This window comes from Mycena indigotica, assembly GCF_014461135.1.
Source record: "Mycena indigotica strain 171206Taipei chromosome Unknown Mind.scaff0015, whole genome shotgun sequence".
Classification (NCBI taxonomy): Eukaryota; Fungi; Basidiomycota; class Agaricomycetes; order Agaricales; family Mycenaceae; genus Mycena; species Mycena indigotica.
The window spans coordinates 263,165-284,019 of record NW_023503014.1 but is presented as its reverse complement, the minus strand read 5'-3'; the positions used below and the strand labels follow the sequence as shown (position 1 = coordinate 284,019).

Here is a 20,855-nt window from a genome sequence, read left to right as displayed (position 1 = left end):
CAGATATGCTGGCACAAGTTCTATATCAAATATCAAATTCTGTATTTCATTCACTAAAGTCTACAAACCTCCATGATAGACAGCCATGTAGAATATATCATGATTGACAATACCATAAAGTTGTTGTATGTGAGGATGCCTAAAATACCTTCCATTAATTATATGTCATAATATGCAACCATATACCTGATATTCTGCATAAGTTTTATCTCCTTATCCCAGTTCTACATAAAAGTTAGTAAATCTCATCTGAGCACTATACTAAGAGGTACCTGATTGGGTACTGGGCTTGTGCGATAAACTGAGACTGTTACAGTCTCAGCATTCAGTCGTGCTTTATAAACCTTTTTTGTTCGAGATTCTGATTGAGATTCCAATGGGTGAAGCAATTCCTCTTGCAGATAGATATCACCCAAGCGGATTTGGCGAAAGTTATATGCTAAGGGCCAAAGGGTTAGTGTTGAAGTCTTATCCAGAAGGCTGCTGTACTAACTATTACTGACAGATGGGGCACTGGCAGGCTGTGAAACGCGGGAAACCGGGGTGTGGGTGGGAAAGGAAAGGACCAGATAGAACACTAGGGAGGTGAAGAGAAAAGGTGACTCTGACACTCACTCTAAACCAAAACCAAAACAAAACAACTCCAACAACCCAATGTAGTAATTAATCCTTCCAATACAATGCTCGGTAACGTTTGTGTGTGTGTTCGGGGCTCCTACTGAAGTATACAGTAGTTGCAATCCAGGAGATAGTCGATAGTTTGTGTATTTGTAGATAGTAACGGTGTAGACTTGGTCCGCGCGCGCGGCAAGGGTCGTGGGAACGATAGGTACTCGTATATAGTTTCGCAATTCAGTATCGGTCCAACGGCGTTATCGGTTCTTTGATTGACAGGCGGCGTCTGTCAACGATCGTATTCAAATGCCCTTCGGGCCGTAGTCGTTCCGTTTCCGTGTTCTCGTGTGCGCGTTCTTAGTCCGAAAGCCCCTACCCTTTGGTACGCAGGCTATGAATGCAATCCAACTGGGATTCACTGTCCTTCTAGGTACATTATGGGCCCATTATATACTCCTGCCCCCGTCACTCCGTCACGGTGCTGCGGTCACCTCGTACCGCCTCCGTTGCCCGTACCGCCTCGCGAGGCTATCCCCCGTTGCTGCGTTTCCTTGACGATTCGTAAGCATTAGGTGAGCGGCTTAGCTGAGCCTTACTCAGCCTTACTAACGCTTATTCAGCGTTTCTGGCTCTCCTTTCGCCCCATCCTCGCCTTCGCGCGTCCACCCTCGGCTGTCCACCAGCCGCCGCGTCGCCCGCGCTTCATCTCCCCCAAAATAAAACTTTGAGTGCCCCCACTCAACTTCCTTTCCCACAGTCGCGGCTGTACTGATGGTTTCCGTCTCCCAGAACAGCCTCTTCCTTGCCATTTATAACCCTCCGCTTGGCAGTTACTCCCATCACTTACTGCCATGTCTTTCCCCACCTACTTCGACGTCTCCGACTTCGCTGTTGATCCGCGATTTCCTGTCGTCTAACCTTGCACGCCGATCCCTTTGTCTCCGCAAGGCTTTCGAATTCCTCCGCCATCTATGCCCCTCGAAGTCTCCGTGGGTCCCAACGGAGAGTCGGTTATGCCTCGTCTTCATGAGCATCCGTCTGCCGTTAATACTCCAGACGTCCAGCGCGCTATCCGTTGGCGTTCTCGCGTGAGTCCATTTCTGCTGTGTGTCGCCCACCTCACAATCCTGGATAGTTCATGACAAAATGCGCATACTGCATTTTGAACAATCTTCCCTGCCGTTTCAGATGCTGCGGCGTCCCCTGCGCCAACTGTCTCTTGGCCGCCGACGATGACTGCTCGTTTACGAATCCAGTCCTTTTCCTCTCGTCGCTTCGGGAATGGCGTAATGAAGAAATTCGCGACCTGGGTCGCGAGCTGGCAAGACAGATCAGTGATCCATTCCAGCTTGGTACATGCTCGTGGCTTCCCGTTAGTCCAACTAATTTCCTCCAGCCATCTGCCTCAATCACGCCGTCGAGCAGACGGATCGCGCTGCCCAAGGTGCCATTGCCTTATTCGAGGTCCGTTCTTCTGCCTTCCCTTTGCCTCAACTGAACCCTCGTAGACGACCGCCCAGTCATTCAAAGGCATCTCCGCTGACGGGGTATGCTGACCTCATTTCCCTGCCCGACAACTCTCCCCATCTCGAGCGTGTTCTCACGCACTGCTTGAGTTCTCGGGTGTTCGCTCCGGAGGCCATGTCGTCAGCTTGATTACGTGGTGATGCGCTTGTTGACGCGTCGAGTCGGCTGGCCCGACTTCGTTTCTTGGCTTCTGTATGAGTCGACCAAGGTAGCTAGAAGCACCTGTTGCTGTATTTTAGTCGGTCTTGAATCAACTTTATGGGCCAAGATGCCCGTTTCACGTAGCTTTTCTGGTATTCGCGTGAGGATCTCTATCCCCGAGTCTTCGCGTTTCGATGGGTCTGATTCCTCGTCTTCGTCTGACGGCGCCGCCACTTTCGTAACTGCTGACCCAGCTCCATCCCGCTGGAAGCCTCAGCTCATCGCGGATGCCGTCGAGGTGGTCTTTGACGCGGCGGGACGGGCTATCTTTCCTCCGGTTAGCCCGCAGCCCTACCCCGCTACTTCATCCGAAGTCGTTCGCGCTATAGCTATGCGTCCGCTGGTGAGTTTTCTTCCCAAATTGGATATGTCTGACTTTCCTAGTCTCTTCAATCGTGTTCCGACTGCCTCGAGCGAGGTCTGGCCTGTACATTCCGAGCCATGGGCATCCCTTGCCCGCCATGTGCTGCCGCCGGCGCCAATTCTTGCTGCTTTGTCGACCCCGTCAACTTCGTTGTCGCCATCAACAATTTCCGCCAGGCGGAGCTCGCCGAAGTCCGCCGCGATCTTTCGGGCCGTGTTGCCGATTCCAGCGTTGACTTAGAGGACGTTGGTGAGTCTCCGTCCCAGTTCCTAGCCCTCTTGCTTATGCGTCCAGACTCCTATTATGAACACGCTGTTCGTCGTGTCAACCGGGTGGCTCAAGGTGCCATCCAGCGCTTCCAGGTGAGGACTCTAGCCCGCGTTTTTCGCCACTCCAAGTCCTAGATCACGTCAAACGCCACGTATGGCCTCGTTGCTGATGGTTATACCGCGTTCATCAACGCTTGCCCAACTCCTTCTTTCTTGGGCGCGTTCATACACTTGGCGGCGGAGTCTGGGGTCGTTCATCCCTCTATCCAAGCCGCAGCTGCTGAGCGCGTCGCTACTTTGGCCCGCTCTCAGCTAGAGTAGCGCCGCGTGTTTTGACACGTAATACGGTATGACCCGTCTATCTTGATTAATTGCTTGCTGATGGTTGCCGTTGTTAGGTTCTTTAGATCCGTGCTGACGCGTCCCTGTCCAACGCATAGCCCGTTTCCTATTTCTCGTTGTACAGCATCTCCACAGCCCATAGCCAGTGCCCTATCGTCTAGCAACCTCTTCGTGTACTTCCTATAAAGTGTACTTAGTAGATCGTGAATCTACATCAATCTCATCTCCCAACATTTGAAATGTCTTCTTCTTCCTTGATCCGCTTGTCTACTCAGGAGCTGGCCTCCATTGAGCAGATCCTCCAGGAGATCCGCCACCAGATCCCGCAGGACCCTGTGGCCCGCGACATCTTTCTCGTGGAACGCGCCACATTCGTGGTTAGTCGTCCTCGTGCCCTAGACCCTTGAGCTTATGCATTTTAGCTCACGCTTATACCCTGCATCACTTCTTTTGTGGAAAATGCTTCCGCAGCTGAATGCATTTTCTCAATCCGCTCGGCGATGGCCCGCCACGGCTTCCGCATCGGCGGCCCCTTCGGCCGTGTCCTGGCCGACATAGTCGTGTTTTGTTCCGACATTTCGCGTCTCCGCCGCGCCGCGCGCGGTGCTCAACGCGCCCCGACCGTGCACACAGTTTCTTCCTCCTCCGATTCCGACCCGGTGGCGGCCGAGATTGCCGATCATTCGGCCCGTCTGGTTGCGGCCGAGTGTCTCCGTGCCTCGCCCCCCGGCTTATGCCGTACCAACTCCACCAAGTTCTCCCAGCGAGATGCCGAGCCTAGAGCCGGTTCGGATCGTTACCGACTCCGGCCACCTTTCTACAGGTATGTGTCCCCTTTCTTTTGCGCTTAATTTGACCTCTAATAGTGAGTTTTCTAGCTCCACCTTCTCCCATCACTATGCTTTTATCCCAGTTTAGGGATCTCAGCTCGGGCCCTCGTCTTCCCGTACGCAATTTCTAATTTTGACCCAAATTTTTCTTAATTTGTATAGGTTCAGTCGCCAACTCCAATTCTTGTGTCGAAATTGCAAGTTTCCAGGCTATTCCAGCAAATGCCCCCGCGGCCTCAAATAAACGTGCTCGATCCATCAGTCGATCGTCCCCGACATCAGCACGCCCCCAGAAGCGGCAGGGTACGCGTGTCCCCTTTTGCCGTGCTTCCATACTGAAACGCGGATGTTTCAGATCTTCAAGGAAGGCGCCTACCCATCCCGCGGGCATCACCGCCTTCCCGCACTCCCCAGCCTCGCTCAGAGGCCGCCTCCCTCCAACATCTCCTCGACATCGAGGCTCGCATACGCCTCCTCGAGCGCCAGCGCGATTGCGCCGCCTGGACCCTCGACACCTTCTATCACAGCGTCGCGCCCAGCTCCGCCAGCTCCTCGGAAGAAGTCGGCGGCCTTGCACCCCTCGGCCCGGTAGGTGACGCGTACATCTTCTATTAGTCACTGACTTTTCCCAGTCTTCGTAAGCGCTGTTCGTACTGCGGTACCCTGGGCCACCGCGTGCACCAGTGCTCTGCACTCAATTAAACTGTAACTTTACTTGTATCTTCCATAGACCCTTGTGAATGTATGCTGATGCGCCTGGTGCGCCATCGTTCCATCGGATTGTTCGGATTAGCCGCGGGCTTCCCTGTCAACCGGTGTCTAACCCAATTTGGGTTGGGTCGCGATGCGCCCACCTCTTCTCTCAGAGCGCAATAAAATCCTTTGGGATGTAATAGAAGGCTTTTGTGCCTCTTCATTGCTCTCCAGCCCCAGTCTCAACGACGCTTTCCAACAGCAGAATTTTTCCACGTCGACATACTCGACTATGCCTCCCCATGTGCTTCCCAACGGCGCCGCCTCTCGGTTATCACAAGATGTTAGCACGATCCGTGCTAACTCCTTCGAGGACAAGGGAAAACGCTTTAAGTTTCTACTGCGGGCCGCCCTTCACGCGGTACGGTTATTTGCCGAGCCTAGCTTATAGTCTGAGTTTGTTCTTTTCACTTTTCTAGGTCACCGTTTTCAATCAGTGTTCCTCCACTGTTCTTTTGGAAGAACATGATGGCGAGTCCCCTGCTCGCGCCATCATTCTCATCGCAGAGGCTTGTGCGGAGTGGCTCGATCCCGCCTTGCTGGAAAAAGGGAATGCGCAGTCCCTCATTAATCAACTGCACGCTTCCGCTGCTGAACTCGCCCACATCTACCTCGCTCGCCAGTGCAACTTTGAAGGCCACAGCGCCATTCACGTGGCCGGGCACCTCCCCCAAAACGAGCCAGAAAAGGTGCGTTCTCTCTCATTTTTCTTTTCTCTCAACTGACTCTATATTCTAGCGGACCATCAAGAAACCCCGTTTCTCGAGCATGCCTCGTCTTGACGAGCATACCGGTACGCTTTCACCCATTTCCTCACTAGTGAGTGCTCATTTCTTGACAGATATACCAGCTAATCCGGGCTCCAAGATCGCCGAGACTCTGGACTCGCCTGTTATCTTGGCTCCCCAACCGACTTTCGTGAGTATTTTTCTTGCCTACACGCGTTTTCTGACGCGTTCTAGGTGTTATCTGTTCTTCGCGATGGCAGCGCTGAGCCTGTCGATAGTTCTAAAGTTTCTACGCGCGGTGCGTTGTAGAACGTTAGGATTTTGGCGTTGACTAACCCAACTTTGTTAGCTCTGTCCCCAGAGGCTGCCGTCTTCACCCCAAAAGGCGACTTTATCCGCGAGGCCACCCCTGCCGCTCCCGTCGTGGTGGACAATAGCCCTCGTGGCTCTTTGCCTGCTGGTGCTTACGCCCGTCCTCCGTCTGTCGACAACCATGGCGACCCTCTTCATTATCGGTATCCGACAGTACCTATCCATGCCCCCATGGAAGGACATTCGCGACCCGTCCCAATCTTCGACATTCGCGGTCCTTCTCCTCCCATCTATCCGGTGCCTTTCGGGCCTCCACCAGTGGCTCCAGTCTTGCGTCCAGCATCTACTGCGTCGTCTCAGCACTCCATTCAGTCCGCTCCGCGTCCAAAGGAGGGATGGATCGACGTCCCACGGAAACCCCATCGACGTAGACGCGCCGCGTCCTCCCAAACGTTCGATTCGACAGATGTCTGGTGCCTCGCCGGGTCCCTCTGCCCGCTCTCGTGGTCCCGCAACCAAGGTTCCCGCCGCCTATGTCAATGCGGCAACTGCTCCAGCATATATTCCTGGTCCAGCTATCCCGGTCGAGCATCTCAACAGTGCTCCTTATCCCAGTACGTTGCTTTTACAGGTTTTTCCTTGTTTGCTAACCATTTCATAGTCCGCTACAACTATGAGCCTGCCGTCGACCTCTCTGGTTTGACCGTCAACTTAACCGACGCCAACCAACACGACATCCTCTCCATCTTTTCCGAGATCGCCATGGGAGATTTGGGATACGGGCGCTGGCTAATGCATCGCGCGATGCTCGAGGCCCGCGTCAGCGGCTATATCGCTCGTCCCTTGTCGATCCCGATGTATGCCACTGTGCCTCTCCATCAGGTGAGCTTTTTCTACCTTGTAAAGCCAGCAGCTTTACTGATCTTCCTTCAGCGCCATCCCGGCTGTCATCGCTACATCATTACCATCGAAGGGATGCTCGTTTCTAACGAGTGAACGCGCCAACGACAACGTCGTCCTCAAGATTTCCTCTCTCGCTCATCATTCCTTTTCGCTCTCAGTCTCCGCGGTGCCCCGATTCGCCCGCGTGTACCTTTTGTAGGATATCGGTGATGTGGTCGTTGCGCTGTGTTCTGTTATCGTCGCTATCGTGTTTTTCCGCTGTCGTGTACTGTCTGTAGTTGTGTAACCCCCGCTCCCTCATATAGTCTAGCCTTCGGGCTCCAAAATATATGTTTTTTCTGCCTTTTAACGCGTGACTTTTAAGTTTTAGTAGCTTTCGTTTGTGTAGCTGATTTCCTGTCCCAATCGGGCTGATCTTGCAATCACGTTGTCGCGTTCCGGTTACTTAAACGGAGAGTCTTCGGACTTTGTTAGAATATGGTAATTCCATTGTCTTTCGCGTGGCTTTGGTGGCCGCTTTGTTCTCCTTAAGCCATTTTCGTGATTATCAGCTTCCGAGCCCTGATCCTCGTGATCTGACTCTGCTGGCTCATCATCTGAGTCTGATAAAGGTGTTAGAGGTGATCCCATGCCTCCGGCATCCTCGGCATTGTCGGCATTGTTGATGCGGAGTTTGATACCATCAAACTGGAAATCAGGCCCATGATATTCCAATTCTTCTTCAGGTTCAGCCTCTAATTCATCCAGAAGTTGCTTTGATGCATCAACTAAGTCCTCAATGTGCGTTCCCACGGTCAGCTTGCGGCGTTGATGGAAGGGAATAACTCTGAATCTTCCTATTTTCTTCTGCCACACTGCCCCATTGAGTTCTGCCACAATATATGCTCCTCCTTTAGTCCTTCTGATGACCACTACTGGTCCAGCCCAGCGACTTCTATTACGAGCACTAGTAGAATCTTCATCTTCTGAATTCTTGACCAAGACTATATCACCAGGTCCAAATTTGTGATCTTTGATAGTCTTCTTGTACTTTTCTGCATATTCCTTTGCAGATAGAGCTCTTTCCTGTTGCATTCTTGATTTCATTTCCTCTACATGGGTGACATGTTTTGCTAAGGCCTTGGCTCTTAAACCAATCAGTTCATCTGTTGAGATGATGGCATCAGGAAATTCTGACAACCAGGTGATTTCTGATATATCCAGAGGTAAAGTTGGGTGTGCTCCACAGACAGCAAAGTATGGTGAGCATCCCATTCCTCTTCTGATGGTGATCCTGTCTGCCCATAGTACCTGGTGGAAGAACCAGTACCATTTGTTCAGATCCCCTCCTGTTGCTTTATATAGGGATTGCCTCAGGTCCCAATGTCCTCTTTCAATGATACCATTTGCCTGAGAGTTGTATGGTGCAATTTTGATGCCTTTGATCCCATACTTGTGTTCTAACCATTTGATGGCTGCCACAAATGGGGTCCCATTGTCTGTGACAATCTCTTTAGGACAACCCCATCTGCAGATGACTTCTTCTAGCAAAAATAGCCCAATAGACTTTGCATTTTGCTCTCTAATAGCCCTTCCCTCTACATATCTGGAAAGAGCACATCTGGCATTTACCACAAAATGGCATCCATGTGACTTTTCAGACATGTACATCACATCAGAGTGAATTTTCTGGAATATCCCAGGAATTGCTGCAACCACTGGTGGTGCCCTTGTTAAATTCAATCTTCTCTTCTGGCAGAGTGTGCAGGTCTTGATATACCACCTAACATCATTCTCCATGTCAGGCCACCAAAACCTCAACTCCAACAGAGCTTTGGTTGCAAATGAGCCTCTGTGTCCCAATGAATCATGAGCTGCCCTCATCATATACATCCTATATGGTTTATCCACCACTAGTTGATGCATTGATTCTTTTCCTCTTTTATATAGCTTCCCTTCCTTGCTAAGGAAGAACTTGGAGGCCAACCCCACAAATCTCTTGAATTTCCTGTTGTCACTCATTCCAGTTGGTCTTGTCAAGGTGTCTTGTAACCATTCCTTCACCAGCAGCATTTTATCATCCAACATCTTCACACTCCTTGATCTGTGAGCTTCATCATAGGGTTCCCTCTCATTCTCATCCTCTTTGAGAATTTCATCAGGAAGCAATTTATCCTCATGCAAATCTGCTTGAAGATAGGCAGGCATGGCCAGTCCCTCTGCCTTGTATGCTTCTTGAACCAGAGTGTTGTATGCTCTGTTCTCTTCTATCGCTTGACCAATTTCCATTTGAAAGTCTCTGACAGATTTAGGCAGGTTGACCATCTCCTGGACATAACCTCCTCTAGTATCAATGTCAGTCTTGAAGTCCTCAAAATCCAAAGGTTGATCTATGTCATAGTCCCAGTCTTCATGTTCCTCAGGAGGTTGGCTTGGCTCAAAACCATCCTTATCTGGTGGCCAGACTTCATCTCCTGGTTGAGACTCTCTTCTAGACAAACCATCTGGAGGGAAAGTGGCTCCCTTCACATGCTTGAGCTTGAATTTGAACATCAAAATTTGTTCAATCCACCTGTTGATGGTTGCATTTGGACCCATTCCAGGGTTATTCAACATCCCTTGAATATACTTGGCATCTGTCTCAATGACCAATTTTCTGCAACCCAGCAACCAGTACTTCATAGCTTCTAAAGCTCTCTTGAGACCATAAAGCTCCCTTTTTGGCTGAGAGAACTCTGCTTCTCTCCTGTTCAAAGGAATTGATGCAAACTTTGCATAGTAATGCTTCTTTTGATCCTTGGGGTCACACTGATAGATCTGAAGGCCCACGGCCATCCAAGAAGTGTCAACTGCCATGACAATGTCAGAATCCCACTCATAATTCAGTGGTTTGAGGCTTGGTGCATTGATCAAGGCTTCCTTTAGCCTGACCATGGCCTTCTCCTGTGCTTCTCCCCACACAAACTCCACATCTTTCCTGACTAGTTTCTGGATTGGCCTTGCCAAGATAGCATAGTCCTTGATGAACATTCTGAGCACTCCAACAGTTCCCAGAAATTTTCTGACATCAGAGGCATCCTTCAAAGGTCCCCATCTGGCAATTACTCCAACTCTGTCTGCATCTGCAGTTCTCCCTTCAAATGAGCACAGATGTCCAACCACATGGAACTTTTCTGCACATAGGATAGACTTGGTGCCTGAGAATGTCCCTCCACAGTATTTCATTCTTTGAACCACTCTGTTCAAATTCTGGAAGTGCTCCCAAACAAATCTCCTAATGCCTGGGTTCTCAGGGATTGGTTCAGGTGTCCCATCTGGTAGTTCATATCTTGATCCTGGTCCCCTCAATGGTACATCATCAATATAGGGTTGTGTGACATGTGGAATTTCATCTTGAAGAATGTAAGTCACATCATCATGGAAAATTGGAACACTGTTGGTCCAACCCATGGGCAACTTGACCAGTCTCATAGCCCCAAATGGTGTCTGGAATGTGGTGAAGTCTCTTGAACTTTCAGCAATATCCCTGGCATCATATCCAGAATAAAGGTCCAGACAACCACCACATGCTCTTCCTGCAAAGTGGTTGGCTAATTCTTCTGTTGCTGGTGGTATACCTGAATGTGCAATAGTAACAGCATTCAAGGGCTCCAGGGCATGTACCAATCTGATACTCTTGCCATCCTTCTTCAAAACTCCAAAGAACTTGCTCCTATAAGATGCATTGGATGGTTCATAGACTCCAGCATCCAACTTTTTCTTGATCACTTTGCAGAATTCCTCTAATTGGCCTCTGGGGATTGGGATTGTCCTCTCAACCCAAGTTTCATGCTCAATAACAGGGAATTCCACTGGTGGAAAGAAGTCATGGCGGAAATCCCCACGCTCATTCTCAACCCAGGCAAATCCATCTTCATGATTCCCAACAAGCTCATGCATCAATTTGATCTCTTCAGGCTGAAGGAAATCTGCATGTCTCTTCTCCATGTCTTCTGCCCTTTCTTTGGTGTATCTCTTGCCCTCCTTATACCCTTGTGGTCTTGGGTTTAAAGGTGGCATATCAGCCAGAGGATCACCCTTGATCTCTCTCTTGATCCTATATCTCTCAGGCAGTTCTGTATAAACAGGCCTGACTTTGAGTCCAACTGGCTTGTACTTCTTTCCAGCAAATACAGAGGCCACCTCTTCAGGCTCTTGACCAACTTCTGATTCTTCCTTGTGTGACATGATGAAGTCAATTGATTGACAGCAGAAGCACCTCTCAACACCATCCATTTCATGGGTTGTGTGCATAGTCTCCCCTTCTGGTGTCTGTCTTGTCCTGTGTTTTCCAATTGATTCCTCCAGTATATTGGCAAAGACCTTGTGTGGTACTCCTTCCACATCCTCCACCTTCTGTTGTTGATAGCTTTCAAATAATTCCTTAGCATTTGAGTCCTCCTTGAAACAAGATGCAGTTGACTTAGAGGCAGCCAGATAAGCTTCCACAGTCTTCATTGAAGTCATTTTGCCGCCTACAGGTTTGTACAACTGATCTATTGAGGCTTTTCCATCCTCATCAAACCCAATTAGCACGGCAATCTCTTCTCCTTGGCATAAGCCTGCCAATTCATCGAAGTCTGGTGAAAACCCTTGCCCAAGTTGGTCTCTACTGAAGCAGGTGGAGCAGAATCCTTGACTTTATGAGCTCCAGCACTGTTCTTGTTCCTGTCAAAAGTGGGTACAGTCCAATTTCTGCCAGTATTTGGGTCTGTCACAGTCAAGATCTGATGTTCTCCTTCATGTGCCATTCTGCTCTTGGTCAAAACATCAAAAGGTCTGCCCAGCAGGACCTTGTAGGCTGGTCCCTTGATAACATGCACTTGCAGGAAAATCTTGAATTCTCCCCATCTGAACATAACATTCCTTGCCAGTCCCATAGATTTCTCCAGTTGTCCATTTGCTGATTGCATGTAAATGTTGATTGATGGGTCCCACATCAAACCACATGCTTGTGCTGTCTCCAATGACATAGACACAATCTGAGATCCAGAATCCAGAACACATTCAATTGGTCCAGTTGAGTGAATATGTGGGTAGGTGACTTTGAGAGGTTCAGAGTCCCTTGCCACATAAATCTGCCTTGGTGTTTCATCCTCTTCAAGACCATCAAGGTATTGAAGGTAAGGGTCCTGAGCAACCATAGATCCAGCTGGTATTCCATCAACCTCAGTGTTGACAATGAAAACCCCTTCTACTTCAGGCAATTCACTCATTTCCACTGCATTGCTGTCCAAGCTTAACTGTACCTCTGGTACCATCTGTGCTGTGTTGGAAGCCAAGGATATTCCAGGAGTGTCCTGTACTGACTCCACTGGATGTCTAGCTCTAGTGAGACGAAGTTTCTCACGATCACGTAGGTCCTTGCTAAGCCCAAACAGATCACCAAGTCTGATGGTGACTTCTGTGTCATTGATCCTGCCCAAAATGTCTTCTGCAAGGCCTTCCCTCTGAATAGGAGCCTTGTACTTGAATGAGCGCCCAGCGCCTTCATGTTCCTCCTCCTGTACAGGTTGTCTAGTCTTGGGTGGCTGAGTTCGAGCCCCACTGCCAACTTGAACAAACTTGTAAGGCAGGTTCTTCAACTCCTTGTTGACTTTAGTCCTCTTGACTGGTTGCCTTGGTGGTTCATCATCATCATCCTCTAATTCATCAATGTCCTCCCTCTCAGGTGGCCTGTTCTGATGTTGGCCTTCCTTCATCGAGGTCTCTAAAAACCCGAACCTTGTGAATTATTGCCTCTGTTCTTCTTCTGTTGGGCAAACTGAATAGAGGATCCGCCTTGAGCGTTCATCATATTGAACACTGCCTTGCCAAAAGATTCCATATCCATCATTGGAGCTTGTATTGACTGAGCATTCATAGGCATAGGTGCATTCTGTGCCATATATGTGGGTTGTGCTGCATATCTCCCATTATCTGAAGTGGGTCCACCTTTGTCTGCAAGCTGACTGAGCTTGACATGGATAGTCCTGACTTCATCTCTGAGCATATCAAACTCATCATCATTGATGTTTGATGAGCCATCACCATAATAGTATTGGCCTGCAGCTCCCTTTCTCTGCCAATATTCCTCAACTCTGACTGCTACTGGTGTTGGTCCTGGTGGAATAAAGTTGCCATCAGACAGCCTCTGCTTGCCATCTTCCACAACAATCCAGCCCTTCATCAGATGTTGATGCTTCCTTGGACAATCTCTTGCAAAGTGGTCTGGGTCTCCACAGTAGTAGCAGCTAGAACTGCTGTTGCCACCACCATTACCACCTCTGTTCATGCCTCCTCCATAGCTTCTATTGTTGTTATAGCCTCTATCCTGTTGGCCATAAGAGTTTTGTGCCCTGTCACGCTGATCCTGATCGTCACGGTCACGCGGTGGATTATTCCTCTGATTTTGGAAAGCCTTAACCAATTCATCAATAGAGGACTTGGTCTGCCTTTGCCCAGCATCAACCATATCCCTCAGACCAGAGACTTGCCCTTCAAGATCATCAAGCCTGACATCACGCTCTTCCAATTTAACCCGTGGGAATTTCTCTGATCTTCTGACCTCAGTAGGTGAACCAATGTCATAGGTAGTGTCTCCCCCATTGGTCTTGGCATATCTTTCAGCCAACTTGATCAAGTCATCCAGCTTGATTGGATCCTCCTTTCTGTCTGAAGTTGCTGCTGCTCCAGCTGCAGGAGGTGTCTCCTCCTTGAGAATGTTCTTGGTATGCATAACAGTCTTCAAAGATCTGGCAAACTCCTTCTCCAGAGTATCCAGATATCTTCTGCAAGCCTCCTTGTTCAGGATTATAGAAGGGTTCCTCTGAAGTTTCTTGATCAAAGCCTTGAACTTCAATCCAAATCTGGTAAGTTTTCCTTCCTGAGTGTGACGGATGCCATAATACTCGTCACATAATTCCTCCAGGTCCTTCATGGTACCCAACCTGTCTTCCTCTACCTCAGGATAGATCTTCTTGATAGCCTTCTTGAACTCTTCATATGTCTTGGTAATATCAGTGTACTCTGTCAAGAGTCTCCACTCTTCTTTCCTCTTGTTGGAAAGGTAACTGGTCAACATAGTCTTCTTTTCTTGGTCCTGATTGACCTTTCCTAAGGTGATGATATCATCAACCTGATCCAGGAAATCAATCAGATCATTCTTGTCTTCTGATGTGAACCTAGGAACTCCTGTTTCCCATGGTCTTGGTATTTTAAATGTAGCAGCATTCCCATTGCTAGCCTGGTTTGTAGCCATTGGTGCTTGGTTGTTGGATGAAGATGAAGATGAAGATGAAGAAGATGATGTAGAAGATGAACTGGAACTTGGTGAACCAGGTATAGGTGTTGTGTATGGGAGATCAGTATCCCAGTTGTGGTAGTTGTCTGGATTCTCAAAGTTAAATCCTAGAGCCTGCTCAAGGTTTGTCTCTCCAAGGTCCTGTTCTTGTTCTTCCTGTTTAACTTCTCCTTCTGGACTGTCTTCAGGGATATCTTCTGGGTCTGGCCTAAGTGCAGAAGCCAATAATTCAACCCAAGCTCCTACTCTCTCTTGATGTCCTGCTGGTGGTGGTGTTTCTTGAGGATGAAATATTTAAAGAAGGAGTTGCTGTGTTCCTGTTACCAATCAATGGTAACTGGTGATGATGGTCTCCAGTACTATTATCCAAGATCTCTCCTTCCTCTAGTTCAGGTTCTTCAAAGATAGAAGGTAGTCCAGCCAGTATGTGTCCTTCTAATTCAAAAGAGTCTTCTTCAATTACTTCAGTTGTAGTTGTGTCTGGATCAATGTGACCAGAGGTGACTTGTGTATTACGTAATTCTGACCAGCGCTCTGCGCGATCACGTGCTTTCTCTCTTTCCAAATTTCTTGCTATATGCGCCGCAGATAGTCTTGAACTCGTTGTTTATATGTGCTCAACACAATATAATATTTGTTGAATATTCTGGATGAACCCCCTCGGCGGTGGGCTCCAGATGAAACGCGGGAAACCGGGGTGTGGGTGGGAAAGGAAAGGACCAGATAGAACACTAGGGAGGTGAAGAGAAAAGGTGACTCTGACACTCACTCTAAACCAAAACCAAAACAAAACAACTCCAACAACCCAATGTAGTAATTAATCCTTCCAATACAATGCTCGGTAACGTTTGTGTGTGTGTTCGGGGGCTCCTACTGAAGTATACAGTAGTTGCAATCCAGGAGATAGTCGATAGTTTGTGTATTTGTAGATAGTAACGGTGTAGACTTGGTCCGCGCAGCGGCAAGGGTCGTGGGAACGATAGGTACTCGTATATAGTTTCGCAATTCAGTATCGGTCCAACGGCGTTATCGGTTCTTTGATTGACAGGCGGCGTCTGTCAACGATCGTATTCAAATGCCCTTCGGGCCGTAGTCGTTCCGTTTCCGTGTTCTCGTGTGCGCGTTCTTAGTCCGAAAGCCCCTACCCTTTGGTACGCAGGCTATGAATGCAATCCAACTGGGATTCACTGTCCTTCTAGGTACATTATGGGCCCATTATATACTCCTGCCCCCGTCACTCCGTCACGGTGCTGCGGTCACCTCGTACCGCCTCCGTTGCCCGTACCGCCTCGCGAGGCTATCCCCCGTTGCTGCGTTTCCTTGACGATTCGTAAGCATTAGGTGAGCGGCTTAGCTGAGCCTTACTCAGCCTTACTAACGCTTATTCAGCGTTTCTGGCTCTCCTTTCGCCCCATCCTCGCCTTCGCGCGTCCACCCTCGGCTGTCCACCAGCCGCCGCGTCGCCCGCGCTTCAGCTGGTTGTGGATATGGGTGGTAAATGTGCTATGGCCAATGTTGAAGTTACTAGCACCCGAGAAAAAGCTGCCCGTGCCAGTGTTTTGGTTGATAGCTTCAGGATCACCAGAGCCTGACTGCGGAGCCAAGTCCTCTGTTGCAGTTGGGGCAAATGCCATGAAGACAAGAGGAAGGACCTGCTATGGGTCTCAATCATCCGCCTCATTCAATATATATCCCACCCAAGGTGATGTGTTCTGGCTATCAGGCAGCGAAGCGAGGGGAGATGGGACCTAGAGTAGGTATCAACCATGATCATATGATGAAAAATTTTCACAGCCTAACTTCCTAAGGCTATGACGCTAGGAGATTATCAGCCTTCCGTGGTTACCATGTATTCAAATAAACCTAATAATGGACAGTACAGATTAAGAACAACATAGATCATGATTGACACATGGTTGAAATATATGTATAGCCCAAGGTTCCCAGAGACTACATGGTCTTTTGGTTACCGCACAGCCAAAGAACACTGGTTCCCAGTGATGAACAGTACAAATCAAGAACATGGCCAAAATAGTCCAAGGGAAGCCATAAGCTGTAATACTTCATGTACTAGGTTGGTACTAGGCCCGTTTCATGTATAACTGCTTCACAAACGATCTCCGATGGCGCTCTGACAGTCTTATTGGTGGGATCTTGGTGTCGTTATACTTATGGCGTCAAGCGCTCGACCTGCCGATCCATTGGAAATTTTGACACTCTCCCCATATCATGATTGTGGTGCACTGTCATGTTGACCATCTCATCGAACAGCTGTTCTTTTTTTCATTCCAATGACACCACCATATACTTAATCCAATTACCCAAGTTCCGCAAAAGTATGTACATATGTGGTGCTAGTGCCTGTGCCCGTGTTTGCCATTGCCAGTGCGTGTGCGCGTCCGAGTCACCCCAGGCGCAGTTGCGTTCGCCTGCGCAGCCTGCTGTGGGGCTTTCAAGCCTGGGCACGCCGTCAGTGAAAGCCCTCAGAATCAAGCCTTACTTACCGTCCTCGCGGACGCTCAGGTCCGTCGCAAGCGCGAGGAAATTAGGCTGGCCGAGCGTGTTCTGCGTGTAGCGCGCGTTGAACTTGATCACGCGCTTGAGCGCATTGTATGTTTTGATGTCGAGGGGGAGGGGCTGCTCGAGGACGAGGAAGGTGAGGCCCTCGGCGCACGGCGGCGTTGTCAGCGAGCCGGTGTACTGGAAGAGCGGGCCGGCCTCGACCGCCGCAACAAGCGTGGCGAAGTCGAGCGCGCCGGTCGTAGTGGCAGTTCCGGGGGTAGCAACGTCCTGGAGGTTTTCGGTGGCGGCGGTGAGGAGTTCGGTTGTGCCACCTTCTTCATCGAGCTGGAAGGGAATAGCGATGACCGCGATGCCTCCATCTATACGCGGAGTCAGGAAAAGCAACAGACAATGTGATAACTCACCCTGCGCCTGATGGACCATATGCATCTCCAGTGGGAAGTACTCGTCGTTGATGCGGTGCTCGCTGGGGGTATGCAGGTGGAACTGCTTCAGTGCAAACTCCTTGCCCGCGAACGTCGTCTTCCCCTTGCCCTCCGCAATGACGACTTCCAGCGTCGTGCCCAGGTTCTCGAACTCGGCCTCCTCAAGCGCTTCGATCTCGATTTTCGGCTTCTCGGTGGCCTTCGGGACGGCGTCGTCAAGGACGATAGGCGACTGGACGCTGCTGAGACGGCAGGCGCGGTTGGCGGGGTCGAGCGCGGCCCAGTTGAGCGGCCCCTGCAGCCCGGTATAGCCGAACTTGCTCACTTGCACCTCGCCCTCCGCGCGGGGCATGAAGGAGGTGCCGTGTAGGCAGTTGGCGGACGCATATGTGATCGCAAGGGAAGATGCAAGAAGTTGAGCCAGCATGGTTTCGATTTGTGAGAAGAAAAAGAGTGCGGAAAAGTGAGTGTAAGAGGGCGAGAGAAGAGGCGGGAGAATGGGGAGGAGTGCCGGCAAACCTGGCGAGACAATTGGGGGCTAGCGACCTTTTAAGCGTGCCTGCCGGTCGGTTCCGTTGGAATATGGGATCATAGCTCGTTGCCACGTTCGATACGATATCCGGCCTTGGGAGATGATCCCCGCATGGCCGGCCGCTACGACAACGGCAGCACCGCTACACCGACGCCGTTCAATCTGCGTGCGCGGACGTTGCTCATCGGTCGCGTCCAACACTCCTGTCGCTGAAGTCAAGCCCAAGTCGGAGGTTGAACTCAAGTTGAACATCTGTGGAGCTCGCCATGTCCCAAGTCTTCCGCCAAGCCGGTCAGTATCTCCGGTGGTGGCCAATCGGAACGTGTTTTGGCCTGAGCTACAGAATGAGCCAAGCGCTTGGCGCCTAGGCATGCGTCTTGGCGCACCAGGGACCATTTGGTTTGCGGTCGGTGCGTTCCCAACCGGCCGCAGTCCTAGCTACCCAGGCGCGTTTGGCAGCAGTAGAGCAAGGGTACGAATGTCGTCCACGTTGCCAGCGCAGATTCCGCCCCGCCAGCGCCGAGCCTTTGCCGAGAGTCATGGCGCCGAGCCAATCACGAAAGCCAATGGGAAGTCGGGGACGTAGCCGATCAGAGAATGTCAGTAATCTCTTGGCGGAGAGGTGAGCTCCAAACTTCGTAAACTTGCGCAAAACGTATCTGCAAAGTTTTGGCAAAGTTCGGCCATGAAGGTTGACTGCAAGAGTGTCACAGCGTTACGCAATCACCAGTCAATCAAGTCTTTGGAAGGCTAGACCGCTTACGTACGTGGCAGTGCTTCTTTTCTTTTTTTTTACCATGACAAGCCTCCAGCCCTCTCGCTTCATCGACGATCCACACTACGGTGAAACTCTCGAAAAACACTGCCGACATAACCTCGCACCTCCCCCGTATCTCGCCGAGGATTTGAAACCAATCGCCGCCGAATGCCACCGATATACCAACGAGATTGCAGCCCTCCGTGCACGACTGGCGGAGCTTACGGCGCGCCAGGAAACGCTCATGCGCGTGCAATGCTTCGCGGAGAGCCTTTTCTCCCCCATTCGACGCCTTCCAGTGGAACTACTCCTTGCCATTTTCCGCCACGTGTGCGATGACTTCTACGAAGATGACGAGAGCAAGCGCTTTGTCGACCCGCGCTTCGCTCACTGCTCACGACCGTGGCTACTTCTCGCCAATGCGCCACTACTCACCCTGTCCCAAGTTTGCTCCACGTGGAATACTACAATCATGGACTCGTCTCAGCTCTGGACGGACATCCGCGTCAATAGCTTTGTGTGCGACACACCCGAGGCAGGCAACATGGCGCTCGAGCGGCTGGAACTGGCACTACTGCGCTCGAAAAACCAGCCACTATCCATCAATATAATCCGGGATACGACCGCTTTCGACGCAGACACACGATGGTCTCGACTTGTTCACATCGGGAGTTTGAAAGCCATCGGTGCCGTGTCTCATCGGTGGGAATACATCGGCTTGCCGTGCCCGCTTTCCTACTTCGCCCTCAATCAACTACAACCGCTTTTCCCTCGTCTCTGGCGAGTGGATATCGAGAATAGAGGCGGCAATTGGATCGATACCAGTTCAATGCGGATATTGCAAGACGCGCCAGCACTAGACACCGTTTCACTAGACGGAAATCTAGACCTGTCCTTCCTGCCCTTGGAGAGGCTTTCAGAAGTCATATTCCTCAACATCTACACCGACGAGTTCCACGTTGCATTGCAATGTCTCCATCGCGTTTCTGACACCCTCGAGATCTATCTCAGTCCATGCACAGAATATCCTCCTCCCAGCGTGATCGATACGCCTGTGTCGTCCCCTGTTCGGATACTTTGCCTGGGTCTCGACGGAGAGTCTGACGACTTTGACCCACCATTCGCGCTGGACATCTTGGGCGCTCTATTTTCCTCAGTGACCCTCCCCTCGTTGGAGGTGCTAAGCCTGCGATTCAAACGCTATCCCAATTACACCAGCCCTTGGCCACAGGCCAGTTTCCTTCAGCTTGCTCATCGGTCTGATTTCCGTAACCATCTGATCAGTCTCAATGTACGCCGAGCCTTCTTGACGGACGACGAGCTTCTGGCTGTGCTGGAGATTGTTCCTCGCCTGGAAACACTCAATTTTGGCGATGTCGTACCCACGACAAGTTACCCGGCCGCTCGCATGGGCTCCGTGTCACTGACAATGACGGACCAGCTTCTGGACCGTCTCACGCAGAGAACCCGCTCGTTGCCCGCCGATACGGGTGCTGTTCCAGCCGCGGGATTGGGACACACACATCAGCTCATCCCCCGCTTGAGGGCCATGTACTGTGTGACCCAACTTCGCTTTGACCACAGCAAGTTGCTCGAGTTCGTCAAATCACGGGCACTGCTTCTTTCAGGCCCAGATGTTTTCACTCTCTCCCTTCGAGGGTTGCATGACATCAACGGGCTGGCGTCGCAGCTGGCTCCAAATATAGAAGCTGCCCTCGATGATATGCATGTGAAGGGCCAAATTATATTCCACATCGACTGGCTGGCTCCCGAGGAAGATATGGTAGAGGGCGAGTTCAAAGTTCCTAGATTTACTTTGCCTACGTAGTACGCAGTGTGAGGAATTGACTCTGAATGGCCACCAGCCTCTTCAGCAACGCCCCACTCAGCTAGAATGTAACGAAACATTCATATAATTTCACAGCGGTGTAGTAGGGTAGATCAGTAGCACGTGACCATCAATACGTTACCCCGAGCCACCACCTCCGTCCGCCCGACCCACTCCAGCGGTCCGAGGTATGATAAGAATAACAACATCTGGCAAGTATCCAATTCCTTAGACTGGTCCTCATCCCCTGTTTGAAAGTCACACTGTTGGAGAATGACACTCATCAGGTTTGACATAATCAAATCTAATGATCAATCACTATACTGTAGTATTTCGATCAAGTGTCCGCGTTACGCGTTACACGACCAAAAAAACTCCTCGGAAAAAAACAGCTAAAATCAAAATTAAATTTTTCGGCCTTCTCGGGCACAAAAAAATCAAAAATGGCGGGACAGTGGATCGAAATACTACAGTAGATGCCTGGGCAGTGAGACAAGCCCCTCAAGTGTTCTCTCACTGTCCAGGTATGTTCTTCGTATATATTCTGTACTTATATACTGTTACTCTTATATTAAGCAGATGTCGTGTGAATGTATGCACATGTTTGGCACTGGCCTTAGCAATTCATTTGCTCCACACTTCTATT

At 50.2% G+C, this 20,855-nt stretch overlaps 1 protein-coding gene across 1 annotated transcript; it reads right to left on the bottom strand.

Annotated features, from left to right (window-relative positions):
- Nucleotides 1-16,498: 16,498 nt before the first annotated feature.
- MIND_01330400 (Carbonic anhydrase) lies at nt 16,499-17,519 on the bottom strand (the record flags this gene model as incomplete). The annotated part of the gene is made up of 3 exons (XM_037369754.1): nt 16,499-16,602; nt 16,649-17,026; nt 17,072-17,519. The coding sequence occupies 3 exons, from the start codon at nt 17,517-17,519 to the stop codon at nt 16,499-16,501; spliced, it is 930 nt and encodes a 309-aa protein (XP_037213750.1).
- Between the last annotated feature and the right edge of the window lie 3,336 nt (nt 17,520-20,855).